Source organism: Echiichthys vipera, assembly GCF_963691815.1.
Source record: "Echiichthys vipera genome assembly, chromosome: 3".
NCBI classification, from domain to species: Eukaryota; Metazoa; Chordata; class Actinopteri; order Perciformes; family Trachinidae; genus Echiichthys; species Echiichthys vipera.
In genome coordinates, this window is record NC_139828.1 from 6,006,580 (window position 1) to 6,024,310 (window position 17,731).

The window sequence follows — 17,731 nt, forward strand, 5'->3', positions numbered from 1 at the left end:
ATGAAGTTTTATTAAGCTGCTGTGGGAAACAACAGTTGGTTTTGCCAGAATAGAGACATTTTCTTCTATAACACGGTTTCATTAAACATTTACTGATATCCCCTTTTAAACAGACATGTTAAAGGGTCAGTTCGTCCAAATTACAAAAGCACATTGTTTTATCACTTCCCTCTAATGGAGTCTGGCCGTTTCTTTGAAATACAGTGTGAGCACCACTTGCATTATACCTGATTGTATCTATTTTCAATTCAATTCAATTCAATTCTATTTATAGTGCCAAATCATAACAAAAGTTATCTCAGGACACTTTACAGAGTAGGTAAAGACCACACTCTATGACTTATTCATGACTTACATAGACCCAACAATTCCCCCGTAGAGTACGGTGGCAACGAAAGAATTGGTAATTCACTGCATAATTAAGTCTCATTCGTGTGTGCGTTTACATGCACGCCAGTAACCCCAAAATGGCCTAATAATAAAACGGAATAATCCGATTATACGTGAAAAGGGGTTAAATGGGAAAATGACCGAGTAACTCTCGACTTTTGGACGACAGAAACAGGTCTTCTTGGTAGTGATGTTTCTTGCCATGGCGAAGTCCTCCCTCGGTTTAAAGGTAACGCTCTATTGTTGTTTTTTTCATGTTGATTTCGGCGCCGTTGCTTCCTGGTTAACGCTACGTTAGTGGCTTTTGACCAGGAAACAGAGTGGGGAAGGGGAGTTGTAACCTACGGAGCTGATTGTTGGGTGTGTTCAAGTGTCTGAATAGTCCTGTCTATTTGTCCCGCTTTGTTTTCCTTGTTCTTATGTCTGTTTTTGTGTGAATACATTAAGAGTCAAATCAAATATTATATTATTTATTCATATTTAATAATTGGCCAATAAAGTTGATTTTGATCCTCAATTAAGAACCAGACATCTCAAACTAAATCAGACTCAGGCTCTCAGTTCAACAGAGGCTGACCGTCTTTTATACTGTCTCAAAATGATTGTGGAAATAATTAATAGTGTTAACAACCTACACTTAACACCTGCAAACAGTTTGCAATGCTTTAAGAACCTACTTGAAATGTTTTTACATGTCTGGGGAGGACAGGTGACATTTGTTGTTTACTTTGATTCCCTCCTAAAGTTTTGGGATTTGTTCCTGTAGCCTTGTAGGTATGTTTGTCGTTTTGCCCTTATTTACTTAATAGCAATAATAAATAACTAGTGATGTAAGTCTCTTTTCATTCTGGTAGGTTTGTTGGTTTCTGCATGTTTGTATTACCTCCACACCGTCATATTCCTGCTCCAACGCTGGGCAGTACTGCGGCAGTCCCAGCTGGCTCAGCCATCGGGAGATAGACTGGTGCTTCATCGTGACACATTTACACACGCACACACGAGCATGTACGCAGATGCACACACAGTCTGCTGCTCACACACTTTCAGATGGAACCTGAAACACAGAGAAGGAACGGAAGATCAATTCAGTTTAGATGTCTGGTGGGAGAAACAATCCAAGCAAGTAAACATACCTAAACTTAAAAATTAGAGCCACGCAAACTAAGAACTAGAACTCATCTCCTCTCTGCTCAGTGACCTTTCACGTGTGATGGCTCTGGAATCTGCCGGTTTAGTTGGCTTTTGGAAAGTGCAACAAGACATAAATGATACATGCTCACATCCTTTAAGGCATGGGTGTCAAAGTCAAGGCCCGAGGGCCAGATCCGGCCCGCAAAATAATTATCTTGGCCTCCGGGATGATATTTGATTTGTATTAGAACCGCCCCGCATGCCACAGCCGCCTGCTGGTGTTTTTCATGCACCAAAACTACATTACCCACAATGCAACGGTAGCCCGCGAACTCACTGCAAAAATGTTTTCACTTGAAATTACTGACAGAGCCATACAAAAATATTGGATTATTCATTTAATCATTAAATAAAATACGGTACACTGTGTTAGGTCTTGGTTCAATAGGTTATATGCAATTATTTTATTATGTTTTAATAAACATTGAACCAGTCCGGCCCTCGGCTTGTAGCAAATTTGTTTTTTTGGCCCTCTGATGTATTTGACTTTGACATCACTGCTTTAAGGGGTCTGGGAGAAGGAACTGGGCGCAGACACAATACGGGAGGTTTCACTGAAAATATCCAAGCCATTTGAATCAGTGCGTGACATGATTTTGAAACGTTTCAAGGTGGTTCACAAACCGCAATCCACTCAGACAGTAAATTAATCAAAATTTGTAATGTAGTGCACTACACAATAACATTATCTCGAGAGTGTGATCAAGAATCAGTAAAGACATTAAAAACAAAGAAGAAAAAGTCTAGGGTGTTTGTTTTTTTACTGTGAAATTGAAAAAGGAAGAAGCCTTGTGTGTAAAAGTATAAATGCCATATAAGAACAAGCAGCATTGAGAATTATCAGAAGTAGAGGCTAATGTAGCTTCCTCTAGACTCCTCTGTACCTCAGGTCTCGCTGCAAGGCCATGTCTCTGTAGTGACAGCTAGTGTTGGTGTAGGTGTGAGTCTGTGTGTCTGTGTGTCAGCGTGGCTGTGTGTGTGTGTGTGAATGTGTGAATGAACGTATATATATTTGTGTATGTCTCTGTGCATGACTGTGGGAAGGTTGGGTTCTTTTAACTTTCTTCTCCTGATTTTATTTGATGTTTCTCTTCTTCTGTACATCTCTGTGAGGCACTTTGCGATACTTTTCTGTATGAAAAGCACCGTATAAATAAGGGTTGATTTGATAATGTGTGTTTTTTGTTCCACATTCCCAATATTTGAAAAAAAAGGACGTGTATAATACATGGAAAATTTACAAAAATTGTTATTTATCACTACTACCTTTTAGTTTTCTAATTCAATTCAATTCAATTTTAGATACAGTACCAAGTCATAACAAAAGTTATCTCAGGACACTTTACAGAGTAGGTATAGACCACACTCTATGACTTATTCATTTCTGTGTGAGTACATGCACGTCCAATTAAGACATACTACACAAGCAGACTGTTTATTTCTCCCAGTGAGACGGCAGCTCCATAGCTCTGCAGCTCTGCAGCCAAGTCTAGCTCTTTATCAGTCTAATGGCGATTAGCAGCAACACTGCAGACACTTCAGTGCTGTAAACACCCCGGGGTGATGATGTCTCAGTCTCCGCACAAGGCTGTTTCTGATGCTGAGAATCAAACTCTGCGTCTGTATCTGCCACCAGTCAAGATAGAGCCGCAATACAGACTGTACAGCAACAACATGGGAACTGGATACTGGGAATAAGAGCTGACATCACCTTTAACGGTCCTGCTGATAACGACCACAAATCATTTTTTACCAAGAAGCACTGTACCGTCACTACGGCAACATGTGTGATAAAATAATAAGTGCTGACACTGCTTTATGTCAACATAAACCTTGGTACGTATTTATAGAACTGGATGGGAAAATCTGATGAATTAAAAACGGCTCATTTACGAAAAAGGCTGTTAGTTACTTAAGTTGGCAGGCAAAATGACTACGGTATATCTGCAGAATGAGACGTGTAGAGGACAGAGAAGAAAAAACAAGTGGCCATTAGTGATTGCTGGGATGCCCCGATCAAGTTTTTCTGGCCCCGTTCCCGATCAAAGTAATTTAATATTGGGAAATTGCGGACACTGTGTTTATCTCTGAGCTACTCTAAGAAAAGTGTGTGAATGTTTTTTTTTAAATCAGGACATAAAGGACAATAAATTTAGAAATGGATTAAATTAAAAAATACTTTTTTAATAATCCCAAAAATGAAGTGGTTAGCACTGTCGCCTCACAGCGAGAGGGTTCCTGGCTCGAATCCCGGCTGGGGCCCTTCTGTGTGGAGTTTGCATGTTCTCCCTGTGTCTGCGTGGGTTTTCTCAAAGTTCTCCGGTTTCCTCCCACAGTCCAAAGACGTGCACGTGTTCGGTTCATTGATGACTCTAAAATTGCCCGTAGGTGTGAATGGTTGTCTGTCTCTGTTTGTCTCTATGTGCCCTGTGATAGACTGGCCTCCTGTCCAGGGTGGCCCGATGTCAGCTGGGATCGGCTCCAGCCCCCTGTGACCCCGACAGGGACAAGCAGTTGAAGATGAATGAATGAATGAAAAAATCATATTTCCATAAATTAGTTCTGCTCATTGATCGACTGATTTACATTTATTTTTAATGAGTTATTTGATGATATAAAAATGGGCTGAAACGTCAGACTGACAGCTGTGATCGACTCATGGTTTGTCAGGCAGGTGTATGGGTGGGACTTTGATGACGTAACTCTACCACCTGATACAGGGCAGCGCCAGTATCAGGATATTATGGGTTCGCATTTGTACAGTGGGAGGAAGTGGAGCTGCGTCATCTGTCTTCATACTGTATATGTCTGTGGTTCTGAGCCATTTCTGTGCCATAACAATGCAGTAAAAAGAACGAGGTTGCGGGTACAAGCGGCCAAAGTAGCTTTTCTCTGGAAGGTGGCAGAGTCTCCCTTAGAGAGAGGGTGAGAAGTTCAGCATCTGTGAGGAACTCGGAGTAGAGCCGCTGCTCCTTTGTGTTGAAAGGAGCCAGTTGAGGTGGTTCGGGCATCTAGTAAGGATGAACCCTGGGCGCCTCCCTAGGGAGTAGTTCCAGGCACGTCCAGCTGGGAGGAGGCCTCGGGGAAGACCCAGGACCAGGTGGAGAGATTATATATCCACACTGGCCTGGGAACGCCTCAGGATCCCCCAGTTAGAGCTGGTTAATGTGGCCCGGGAAAGGGAAGTTTGGGGTCCCCTGCTAAAGCTGCTGCCCCCGTGACCCGACCCCGGATAAGCGGATGAAGATGAGATGAGATGAACAATGCAGTAAAACGGAACAAAAAACTTGTTTCAAGGCAAATGAAAAGTAAAACAGTTGCTACAACACAAAGTAGTAAACGTCGGCTCATCAACTGATTTAGAAAATTTGCTTTATAAACTTTTTATAATCTTCTGAAATGCTGACGGTTCCATAATCTGCAACCCTCAAGAACGGCAAAGATGTCCAATATATTTGAATAATCTTGTTCCCGATCAATAGGAAATACATTTCTATTGATGAAAACAATAATGCCTTCCTCTACTGTATTTGAGTACCTGTGTGTTGTCAGCTTGTATTATTGATTGGTTCTTTCAGTGACCACACAGCCGGGCGGGTGGAATTTGATATCAGTGCAGCTTGGTACAGGTTCCAACATCACATCTTATTTATAACATAGATATACATACACTCAGACACATTACATAATACATATACATGCATTCATTCATTCATCTTCAACCGCTTGTCCCTGTCGGGGTCGTGGGGGGCTGGAGGCGATCCCAGCTGACATCGGGCGTGAGGTGGCGTACACCCTGGACAGGACGCCAGTCTAACACAGGACACATAGAGACGAACAGAGACAGACAACCATTCACACCTACGGGCAATTTTAGAGTCATCAATGAACCTAACATGTGCATGTCTTTGGACTGTGGGAGGAAACCGGAGAACCCGGAGAAAACCCACGCGCATATTCTTATTCCTCACCGTTCAGAGTTTAAAATGATAACTGCAGACAGGGTGGAACTGTTTCTGAAGCGGATTGTGTTGAAAGGCAGTATGTTGTCAGTGTCCTTTGTGTATTGTGTTCTGTGAGCGGAGGCGCACACATGCATGTAGGGGGTTGAACTGTCATTACGTTTTCTGCACGTGTGTTTGTGTCCGTGTGTGTGTGTGTGTGTGTGGCGACATGTCTTGGTAAAGACAGAACAAGAAAAACCCTGTCAGGAAAAGAGGCTCTAACTGAGCACGTGCAGTGAACACCCCCTACCCAACCCAATCATATTAAGTGATGTCACGGTGATGGACATGATGTCACTGTCACCAAAGGTTGTTTGACCCCAGGAGCCATCTCCAGGCGTACACACACGCACATACACTTAAACATACATACACACACACACACACACACACACACACACACACTTCAAGCCCCCTTTTTCAATCATATAAATCTAATCTCTGAGCTTGTCATCATGTAGATTAGAGAAGAGGAGTCGTTCATACAGTATATGGACTCCTGTCACCGTCAAACGCTATCTTCAGTTTAACCTAATGGAGAAATGGAGGTCGTTCAGGAAAATGAATGACCTCTATGTCCCCCCCAGCAGAGCGCCTCTACACAGTACCAGGCATCAGAAGGAACACTCTTTACCCTCTCACATGATGCTAATGTCAGTGCATCAAACAATGATTTACCATCATCCTCGTGTACAGAAATCCAATGACCCACTGTAGAGGAATGATGAAAATGGACTGACACTGACATAAGGAGTCTTTCAAAACATGATAATCTACAGTAGAGCTGAATAACAAGCAACAATACAAACAATGACAAATCCAATTGCTTTGTTTCATTAAAAAAAAGTTGAGTTGTACAATGGCTAGAAGTGGCCGATACGGATAATAAGAACATCCTGTGTCATGGTGTATGTACTTTGCATCAGTATGTTGATATTTATTTATTGAGAGGCGACACGGTGGTGTAGTGGTTAGCACTGCCGCCTCACAGTGAGAGGGTTCCAGGTGTGCATCGGGCTGGGCCCTTCTGTGGGGAGTTTGCATGTTCTCCCCGTGTCTGCGTGGGTTTTCTCCGGGTTCTCCTGTTTCCTCCCACAGTCCAAAGACATGAACGTGTTAGGTTCACTGATGACTCTAAAAATTGCCCGTAGGTGTGATGACCTGTCTGTCTCTATGCGTCCTGTCCAGGGTGTACCCCGCCTCACACCCGATGTCGGCTAGGATAGTCTCCACCCCCCCCCTGACTCCGACAGGGACAAGCGGTTGAAGATGAGTGAATGAATGTTGACATTTACCTTGATATAGTTCATTTTCTGGTTATTAGTTTCTCAATACAATCAATTAGGAAACTAATCACCCTGCACTTGACAAAGCATAGTACTTCATCACATTTGTACGAAAACCATAAAACATATCATATATATTGCGACATCATTAAAATGCAACTAAATTCTCTATAACGTCTCTTTAAATGTTTTCAGTGTATTACCTCGAAACACACTGTGTCCTGTTCGTTTGTTTGTCACCTCACAGTAAAAGCCGTGTTACTGCACTGGTTCACACACACATTTACTGTATGCACACACTGGCCTGCATGATGAGTCACATTATTGGCTCTTTCATTATGGCATGCCAGATCCACATTATGCTGATGTTGCAAATATGCACGCTAACATACCTCATCTTCATCTCTTAGTGCCCGGTTCATGCATCAGCTTAAACCGTCCTCCTACACACCACTGGAGGTCATTTTGATGGAGCGCTACTGCAACATGCAACATGCAACATAACAAACTACTGTTGCACCATTCTCAGTCATGATTGCATTAGTAATCAAAGCAACATAAAGATTATTTCCCTTTGTCTAAATTAGTAAATGTTGATGCAGACTTACAAAATAAGTTCATCTGTTGCATTGATTATTTGTATTTAACAATGTTTATCCCTATTAAATAATCTAAAGATAATACAATTTAAAAAGGCTGCTTTTTTTCTGTGGGGAAGTGCTGTCATTACTTTGTTTTATTGTTCCACTGTAAACCAAGAATAATGTCATCATATACTTGTTGATTACTCACATTAAAGTGGAGTTACTATCATGTTTCAAAGTCAGAGTGACTGAAACTGCCAATATTAGAGGTTTAACAAAAACATTTAACAAGTCAAAACCCACATCCAACTGTCTCATACAGATAGCAGCTCCTGAACATCACTAAGGGAAACCATGGAAACATCGACATCGGCCCTTTCTGCCCCTCAGTAAATGAGAAGTTTACAAGAAATGTACATTTAGGTCCCCTCAAACTGCTGCCAAATTGCCCAGTTTCACTTTTCACTCATTTAAAGGGGATATCAAAGATGGAAACAGGTCTGAGTAACAGTGGCCCTCCATATGAGCACCCTAAAAATGTGCCATCAGGTCTTCTAGCCTGAAGACCTGAGGCCTGAGCTTGTGCAGCAGGAGGATGCCAGTGACACTTATGTTGGCCACACCCTGTCTGTCTCCGGCCCAGATATCAGAACCTTTTGCTGCACCTTTCAGCCAGATGATCCATGCAACAACAGAGCAGCCTATTACAGACTATTGAACAGCTGTGTGTCATTTGAAAGTGTTGAGGCTTTTCCCCGATATTGTGAGCGGTTTATCTCGTAAAACGTGCAAAGGGCTCCACATGGCTGGTTGAAAAACTCTCGAAAGATCACAGAACATTTTCCAGACAGCTTAAGGGAGTTCTTCTTGCGGAGAGAAAAAAAGGGAACACTATGCATTTGTTGCATGTCCTTTCGGGAGCTCAGATTTCCTCAGCAACAAACACTGGTTGTCCTCGTCCGACAGGAAACTCAGTAGGGATGCCACCAACCGGCCAAGGCAAAAGTTTTCATCGTGTGTAACTCCTGGGAATCTCATTTTTACAGCACTGGCATTTTTCTGTGTGAACACATTCCCAATAGTGCTGAGAGGACAAGGGAGAAGAGAATAGGTCAGCGTGGAAACAACATGAGCACTGAATGTATTCCCAGTAGCACCAGTCAACAAGTTCACTATGCAGAAAAGTGAACCCCTGCTCTCGTCCCTAGAGGTTTCTTCTTCCTGTTTCGGCCCCGTCCAAGATTCCTCCTCTCCCCTCTCAATGTTGCTTTGACCTCAGCTTTTTCCCATGGCCGCATTTCTCTGCAGCACTGTCACAGTGCCCATTGTATTATAGAATATAAATTGACCCATCTCTGCATCCCATTTACTGGATGATCTAAACAGACCTGGCTATTTGACAAAAACTCACAAAATACCGAAGCAACTGTGGCAAATATCAAACTCAAGTCCAGAGCAGCCACGACAGCATAAGAGCACGCTTTTCCATTTACTCAGTCACCCTCTAATGTCTGTATTGGCTGCCTTCTACAGTCCAAGGGCATCCGTTTGCCAATCACATTAGACTGACACAATCCAACCAATTGAATTAAGCTGCAAAAATAACACCAGCATCACCACCAAGGCAATTCCAGCTCCTGCTACTGAGTCAGGCAGCCCAATGTTAGATTATGACAAATGAAGGACACCGCACAGGGAAGTTACAGTCTCAGGCCACTGTGCTGATAATGCAGGTGGCAGGTAAAGTTTCTACCTATTTGTCCTATACGAGTAACAAGGACACATAACAATACAAGCAAACTCCGCCAAGCTGGAATACAACAAAAGTCAGTGCACCGAACAAAGTTTAGTTCATATTTCTAATTCAATACCTGCAACATGTACACAATTAAGGAAGTTCGGCACAAACTGTTGCTTGTTGGTAACATGTAAAAGATTCTACCACAGATGCACCGTGTAGCTACGAAGGCTGGCCGATATGTTTTGAGCTCAGTATCATTATATTCATATTTCTCAGATATAAGAGTGCATATTTAAGAGTGCGTTCAAAACTTTCCTCTTTGACAAAGCTTACAGCTAGGCCTTACGAGCCCTCAGCTATGTTGTTATTTTAAGATGATTTTGTCAGGACAGATGGCTGTCCACGTTTGTGGTTGCTTGCATCTCTGGAAGTGTGTCTCTCTCTGTTCATCTGTCTGTCTTTTCTCTCTTTCTCTCTCCTTTTCTTCTTCCCCAACCGGTGCAGACAGATGTCCGTCCTCCACAGAGCTGGGTCTGTCTGACGTTCCTGTCTGTTAAAGTGAAGGTGTTCGTTGCCACCGTACTCTACGGGGGAATTGTTGGGTCTATGTAAATCATAAATAAGTCATAGAGTGTGGTCTTTACCTACTCTGTAAAGTGTCCTGAGATCACGTTTGTTATGATTTGGCACTATAAATAAAATTGAATAGAATTGAATTGAAAATATCCTATGGTCAGCATCAATGGAGTGAAAGGAGGGGGAATTCACTTCCAGAACCAAAGAAGTTTAAAATATGGACGCTCACTGTTGACTCTTAGTTTCAGAGAATAAAAGGCACAAAGCTGAGCAGTGCAGAGCTCATCAAAATCGAAGCACGATATCACAAATCCAAAAAAACCATTTGTGTTGTTTAACGTTGTGCGTTCTGATTGTGAGCTGCTCCGTGACCTCTCAGGTGTGAATATAAACACTCGACAGAGGTGGAATATAGTTTTCTCCCTGTGGTCGTGTGCTTGCCTTGAGAACATGTCTGAAGCTGCCTGCACGTGTTTACCTGAAGGTTACAGTAACTACAGGAGCAGCTGGAATATGACAGAAGAGCGTGTTTCACTGAGGATCAGGTTCGACACTGAGTAACTACTGTTTTTACAACGGGGCGGCGGTTATCTACGACGGGTTTAAAACACCGTCCTTTGCTTATTTCTTTTAATCCTCCAAACTTGTCTTCCTTCATTCCTCTAGTTCCCTCACAAGTTCACTGTCTCCTAATGTTTTTTCCTCTCTTGTCTTTTGTGATTTCCAATCTTCTTCCTATCTGCTGACCACCTCCTCTTAATTTCCGCGCTTTTATGAATCTTTTCGTCTCTTTTTTGTCCATCCTTCCATCTTCCCTTATGCATGTATGAGTTAAATAAAGAGTTAAAGCCACTTCACATCTGTCTGCATTTGGTGCACGTGTGCATGTGTGAGCCAAGACTAGACTGCTGCCAGAGGGTGACAGCTTCATCAGGTTATCTCTCTCTCACACTCACACACACACACACACACACACACACACACAGGTGCATATCAAGCATGGCTGGGCATGCAGCTAAGTAGCCACACAGCAGCAAGCATCTTATTTGCGTGAAATGCTAGATGACTTTCACCGTCTGCGCTACAGCAGAGAGGCTATTATAACCCTGCACCACAGTATCAGCCGTTTTCATTTGAGCCTCCAGGAGGTTTAGATTTGGTTTAAAGGTTTTTCTCGGATCCGAAGCGGATTCAAATCTTCTCTCAGAGGCTAATCGCCCCTGCTTTATAGGGTGTTTAAATGCAAGTGTCTGTATTTCTTTTACGAGCCCTGAGGGGCACAGGGAAACGCTTTGGCAGTGGTATTTAACCCCATAAAATGATACATCCTTTAGACAAAGTTGATCTCCCGTACTTTATCCTTTAAGGAATACACTCTTATATTAGTAAAATCACTTTTCTGACAATAATTAGTATAATTGAATTAGTAAATCAATATCATAACGTTTCATTTCATCCTTAAAACTGGTTTTAGTGGGTTGGATCATCACCCCTGCTTGGATCTCCAAAATACGTTTAGGATCTGTGAGGCAACATGTTCCTGCATCACTGTTCCCTATAAAACATTAAAAAAAAATACGTAGCAAATAAAATTTTGCAACTAGTCAACACTTGTATGGAATCTTCTTCTGTATGCCTTCAAAAAAATGGGGAAATCTCACGAGTGGGGCGACAAACTAGCATCTTATTTGCATTGCCGTTTCATCTTTCTTGGACATTTTGATGCAATCTTTCGTAAAGTTTGGTTATTTCATCGACTCTTGTACTAGTTTCAGGGACATGCATGAAGACAATTTGCAACGTCGCTCCAGACGTAATATTACTGCCTTTAGAAGTCACTTTTTATGAAATGTAACTTGTATTTGAGATGAAATGATTGTGGCCTGGTGATAACAGTATAACAGTTCAAAGATAGGAGATGTGAGAGAGAGAGGGGAGGTATAATTTGCATGACTCAGCTCTGAGGTAAGGGCATTCCTCTGGGGAGCTGCCCGGCTTCTGCACATACTGTGGACCTTACAAACAGCTTAGCAGCATCTGTTTTTTCTGAAGGAGCTGTGGAGAAGGTCACCCTATCACTGTATCACAACATGCTGAATCACAACTGGACAAGCAGGACTCAGTGGGCTAAAAGTGCATGTACCTGAAAAGCCCTTTGGGTACAAATATTTCTGCAAAAACTTCTGCAAAAAACAAACTTCCCAGGAGAATCGAATTTGGTTTTCCTTTCTCCTCACACATTTGAACTGGCCACCAAATGATGTCCGAGCTGCAGGTCAAGTGCATCATAAACGCGCATCCTGCCAGGTGACAGGCAATGAGTAAGCTTTCATATTAGATGTTTTCTAACAGTGCACACGTTCATAAATGAATCACAAGGTGCCATTAGTCATTTTAAGTAACAGAATGTCTTCTTACCTCTCGGCAGCTGCAAAGCGACAGACAGAGGCACAGATGCGGTGCAGCGCGCTGCTGCATGCAGACTGCGCCTCTCTGATGAAGGAGCCCCCGGTCACAGCACCGAGGGGGGGCTGCAAAGTTGGAATAAGCGAATGGCATCAACCAGAGCCGCTGTCGACACCTTAGCAGAGGACTGCAGAGAGTCCCAACCATGAATGAAATACCTGTCAGAGAGAGAAGGAGGGGGAGAGAGAGAGAGAGAGGGAGAGAGAGAGAGAGAGACTCACATGTAACGTTGTTTATACAGAACAACACAATAAACGTTACATATAAAGGTAAAATGCCAATTGCAGACTAGTTAGAAAGCGCTGAAGCTGTAATATTTATTTCTTCAGCCAAAATTTAATTAATGTTGATTAAAACCTTTATTTTAAATGCAAATTCAGCTAAAGTTACACTTACACTGATGATGATTTCCTTTTTCTCTGCTACTATAATAAAAAGTTATGTTAAACTAAGATTTAACTATAAAGTGAAGGTGCGAAGTTTGTTTATTAAACAAACATAAAAAACAAAGCATCAGGAGGGAAATTCATAAATACAAAAAATTAAAATATAATGAAACTGTTATTTTTATGTCTAAAAAATGAATTACTCATATTCTATTTCAATTGAACTTAACACAACCTTGTTACTTATTCGAGTGTAAAACTACAAACTCGTCCATGCGCACGACCATGTTCCTTTCAAACTAAAACACTTCCGTCCACACAGGAAGCTAAAAAAATAAAAGCAACAAACCAAAATAAACAACACGAAACTGACAGCAGACAGAAGCTGAAATAGTTGTATGTGCATATTTGAACATGCAAATGTGTTTAAGTTTTTTCATATTCCGACTATAGGAGACTACAAACAACATAACATCTGCACGCGTCAATGCATTTTCTCATCTCTCTCCATAACTCCTTTTTCTATTGTGTAGCTTCTGCCCCCATGTGGTATTATTCAGTAACTGCTTCAGTTGCATGGTAAATTGTCTTGCTGCTGTCAAAACGTACACTGCAGATTTTGTAAAGGTTCTTATTTTCCTTGTTCACAGCATTAAAACATCTGCTGCCCTGTGTAAAACGCTCCCCTCATTTCAAACATGCAGCTGGAGAAAAAACACCAAATACTCTATAACAGTGGTGTCAAACTCATATTCACAGTGGGCCAAATTTAAAAACTGGGACAAAGTTGCGGGTCAAACTCAATATTTACTAAAAAGAAAAAAAAGACTGCAAATGTGCATGTTTCCCTTCTCTCCAGATGTGTAACGTTGACCCTTTTCAGTGCAGGTCCTTGTTCCTGTCGTGGAGTTTCTTATGTTTGAGTCTTTGGTCACAGCCACGGTGGCTCTGCAGACGAGACAAACAGCTCTTTACCTTCATAAACAGATAATCTGCCTCCCACCGCTGCTGAAAGCTCCTGTTCTCCATCTTTCTTTTGGTCGTTTTTTGGGGGAGGGGTGGATTAAGTTTGTCTGCAGAGACTGGCAGCATGGATGCTCATGTTTGTCAACAGAAAAGTAGACGTGTATGTGCTTTATATTCAGGGGCCAGCTCTCAGAGAACCTTGATATAATCTTGTGGGCCAAATATAATTACACCACGGTCAGATTTGGCCCACGGGCCTGAGTTTGACACCCCTGCTCTATAAAATGTTAACACAACTTGGGTCACACAAAGGACCCAGGGAGCGGCCTGAGGAGTGTGCAAACCTTGCAGTTTTTAATGTCACTGTAAAATTCAAGTGTATACAAAAATCAAGTCAAACTGAAATAGAATTTATTAGAGCTATGACAGACAACAAAATCAAACATCAAGGCACCGAGAACACCAAAATTCATCATTGTCCAAGTCCATCTCTGAGCTCACACAAATGGTGTGAAACAATTTGTGGCAGCCGTCGCACTGAACCCACAGCAGCAATCCTTCTGGGTCCTTAGGAGGATACGGCTGTCGGCACCGTCGACATCGCAAAACCTTCTTTTCCCATTTGATCTTCTTTGCAGCTATGTGACCTAAAAATCAGAACATGTGAACAGTAGTGAATAGCTGAGGGTTTACATGTAAAGACTGTTAGGGCGCACTCACACTGTCCATCCGTACCGTACCCAAGCACGTGTCACGGCTAAAGTCTAGTTCCTTTTGACCAGTGTGAGTGCAACCTGCACCGCTCCTAAGAGCAGCACGCTTGCCGGCTACGGAGCATTTGGGAGAGGTGGGCTTTTGTAAGCACGTTTGAACATGTACGAGCACCAGTGTGCGCACGTGTATGAGCACGAGGCCTACGGCGGTTCTGACGTCATTTTATGTGCGCCTGTTGGGACATAGAAAAAATAAGAAGGAGGGACCATGCGCTGACATTTAAAACAATGGCGGTGAAAGGTTCACGTTGGTGTGATGCGGAGGTGGAGTGTTTACTGCAGATTTGGTCGATGAAAATATTAAAAAACAGTCGACAAGACGCACAAAAACTCAGAGGTCTACGGAAAGATTTGGAAACAAAGTGACGCATCGCGATGACTTCAGTCAATGCGTGTGACGTGTTACGGCGTGATGACGTATGGACAGCAAGAAGCATTCGCCGAGGCCCAGGTAGTGTGAGTACAAACGGGCCTGGCCCCGCGGGGGGAGAGGGAGGGGAGGACAAGTACCCTAAAGCACGGGGCACGGTACGGATGGACAGTGTGAGTGAGACCTTAAAGGGGAATTTCAGTATTTTTCAACCTGAACCGTATTTCCGTGGCAAAAACCAGCACTTTTATTGGATGTACATTGACGGTCGTCGTTGCAGCTCGGTTCACGGCTGCTGGGATGCATGGCTCTCGCTCAGTACTGGACCAGTTTCATAAACTGTTGTTCCTATTAGTCACTTTGACACAAATACATTTGGGAAATCATAATCATACGTACAAGTGGATGTTGTGGGTTCAGCAGTAGAGGAGGAGGAACCAGAGGAACCAGGGGAACCAGGGGAGCTAGAGGCGTGGAGGTGGTCTGCCAAAGGTTGAAAGCTGCGTGTATAAAAAGACATGACGTAGACATGTTTGCTCTTTTATTATAGTTATAGCAGCACAAGCATTTTTGCCACAGAAATATTGTATGAGTCTGCTGTCAGCCAAGACCATGTTGGTGCAGAGCTGTAAGAATTTGAGCTGTTGGCATCGGCAGACGGTCCTGATGGAGGGACCAGTGCTCAATATGAACTCACTTTATCACCGATACGGCAGAGTCCTATATAATTGAATCCTTGTGGACCCCAGGAAGACTAGCGAACTGCTGAGGTATAAGCTAATGGGGATCCTTTAATAAAAGAAAAACAAATCAAACAAACCCTAAAGCAACAGGAGTATTGTGCTCTGAATCCTTTACCTTGTACAGTTCACGGCGCTGTCGGTTACATCTAGTCGGTAGCTGGAGTCATCAGTTGACATCTCACACCTCTGGACGGACAGAGGCTCAGGAACAGACACAAAAGTTCCCGTGTCACACGACACACTCCTGTTAGGAGTTGGGGCCTGAGTAGCTGCGCACAAAAGAAAGGGTTCAACAGTAAGTTTCATTTACAATGAGCAGCAAAGCTAACAGCGCAAAGTCAAATGTGGAAGCACCATCATAAGTTTTTTTAAAGTAGGCTTATTCCAACCAACCATGTTTGTTCAAGAGTTACTTTTGTTTTTTATATGTTTGCTATTAATTAGTTATTTGATGCTTTAAAAACGGGGCGAAACAGAACGTAGCTTCAGTCCATTCATGACACATGTAACAGGTAACTACCTAATATTATGACTCACCTTTGCTCGCGTATTTTGTGCTGATTGGTTCTGTTTGGCACCCGATCTCTCTGGTCAGTTTAGGCTGAAACAGAACATAATTCACATTCAAAAATCTACTTTATCCATGTTATTTTCTTCTCCAGAATAACTGTGTTTATAGTAGAGATGCTCCAATTGCCACTGAGACCATCTGCGATTGTCAGTGAGCCATAACATATACCACTGTCATAGCTGATGGTATAGCTGTATTACATTAAGGACAACTTCGCAAGTGAAAACATTATTAATGTTTCCATGTGTGTTCCCCTGTCCAATAGTGTTTCCCATATGACACAGCGATTGGTTTATAGATTTGAATCTGAAATTGCAGAGAAGTGCACGGACATCTCCTTCTCTCTGGTGACAAACTGAGCACAGATACACATCAGAATAGTCAATATCAGACATGTTAGAGGACATTAAAAAATAATTTGAGTGGAAAATGATTTCACTTATAGCACTGTTATTAGTATTATTATAGTTACTGGAAGTGTGTCTGCCTCTGTCTTTGTCTCTCTCTGTCCATCTGTCCGTCTTTTCTCTCTTTCTCTCTCCTTTTCTTCCTCCCACCGGTGCAGACAGATGTGCGTCCTCCACAGAGCTGGGTCTGTCTGACGTTCCTGTCTGTTATAGTGAAGGTTTTCGTTGCCACCGTACTCTACGGGGGAATTGTTGGGTCTATGTAAATCATAAATAAGTCATAGAGTGTGGTCTTTACCTACTGTGTAAAGTGTCCTGAGATAACTTTTGTTATGATTTGGCACTATAAATAAAATTGAATTGAATTGAATTATGCATTTTACTTAACTGACTGGCAACCCAATCAAAATAGGCCTTCTTTAAGTGATGCTGGTTGCAGGTGCAGTGTACTCTCACATAGGCAGACCCAACACAATGACATAACTTAATATAATTCTATGTCTATGGCCTGACCTACCTCCACATCAGCTGACAGGAAGTAAACATGGAATCAATATGTTGGTTGCCTGTCAATGCAGTTTCCACTTTGACCAGGCTTTAAACGCTGCTGTGACTCTGCAGTAGCTTTTGCATTATCACAAAAAGTAAACATGCTTTTACTGAGTCCGTTCAATCCACAGAGCAGCACAAATAACCCCCAGTAAACAACGCAGCAAGTGGCCTACAGTGAGTCTAACTACTGACACATGCAATGAAATGCTGCTCATGTTAAATGATCGAGCACCTATGCATTGACAGCCCGGGTACCTGCAGTCTGGGTGCCGCTCTCTCAGCCCTTTTCTTCCGCTCACTCTCCGCTGAGAGCTTCACAAACTCGCCGTGCTCCTCCGGGTGATGCGTCTTCAGGTGCCTTATCAGGTTCGTTGTGTTGAAATGTTTGAGGTTGTTTCCCCCGCGGGGTATTTTGTGGCGACACACGCTGCAGACGGCGTACGTGATGTCCGGCTCACACACTTTGTAAAAGTTCCACACCGCCGACATGTTTGTTTTTTGTTTTGTTTTTGTTTTAAGAGGCGTGTGTCGCGCGCCTGGGCAACCCACGTGTCCAGCTCCCGGCCAGTGAACGTGATGGGAGGCGGGACTAGAGTACACGCACGCACAGAGCGGCACAGACAACACATAGCTACTTCCGGTTTTTTTCAAAATAAAGGTTTTCAAATGGAATATAAAAAAATACATACAACCAATGTTTTTTGGCCAAGGACCTTTTAGCTGAA

The 17,731-nt window shown here is 42.7% G+C and overlaps 1 protein-coding gene across 1 annotated transcript; it reads right to left on the reverse strand.

Moving 5' to 3' along the window:
• Nucleotides 1-1,433: 1,433 nt before the first annotated feature.
• LOC310966862 (uncharacterized protein) lies at nt 1,434-17,500 on the reverse strand (the record flags this gene model as incomplete). The annotated part of the gene is made up of 8 exons (XM_083940791.1): nt 17,262-17,500; nt 16,014-16,077; nt 15,592-15,745; nt 15,133-15,233; nt 14,092-14,237; nt 12,191-12,303; nt 8,400-8,539; nt 1,434-1,444 (listed from the first exon to the last, which is right to left on the reverse strand). Exons 1-8 carry the CDS (start codon nt 17,493-17,495, stop codon nt 1,434-1,436), a joined length of 963 nt encoding a protein of 320 aa, XP_083796917.1. The 5' UTR covers nt 17,496-17,500.
• Nucleotides 17,501-17,731: the final 231 nt, after the last annotated feature.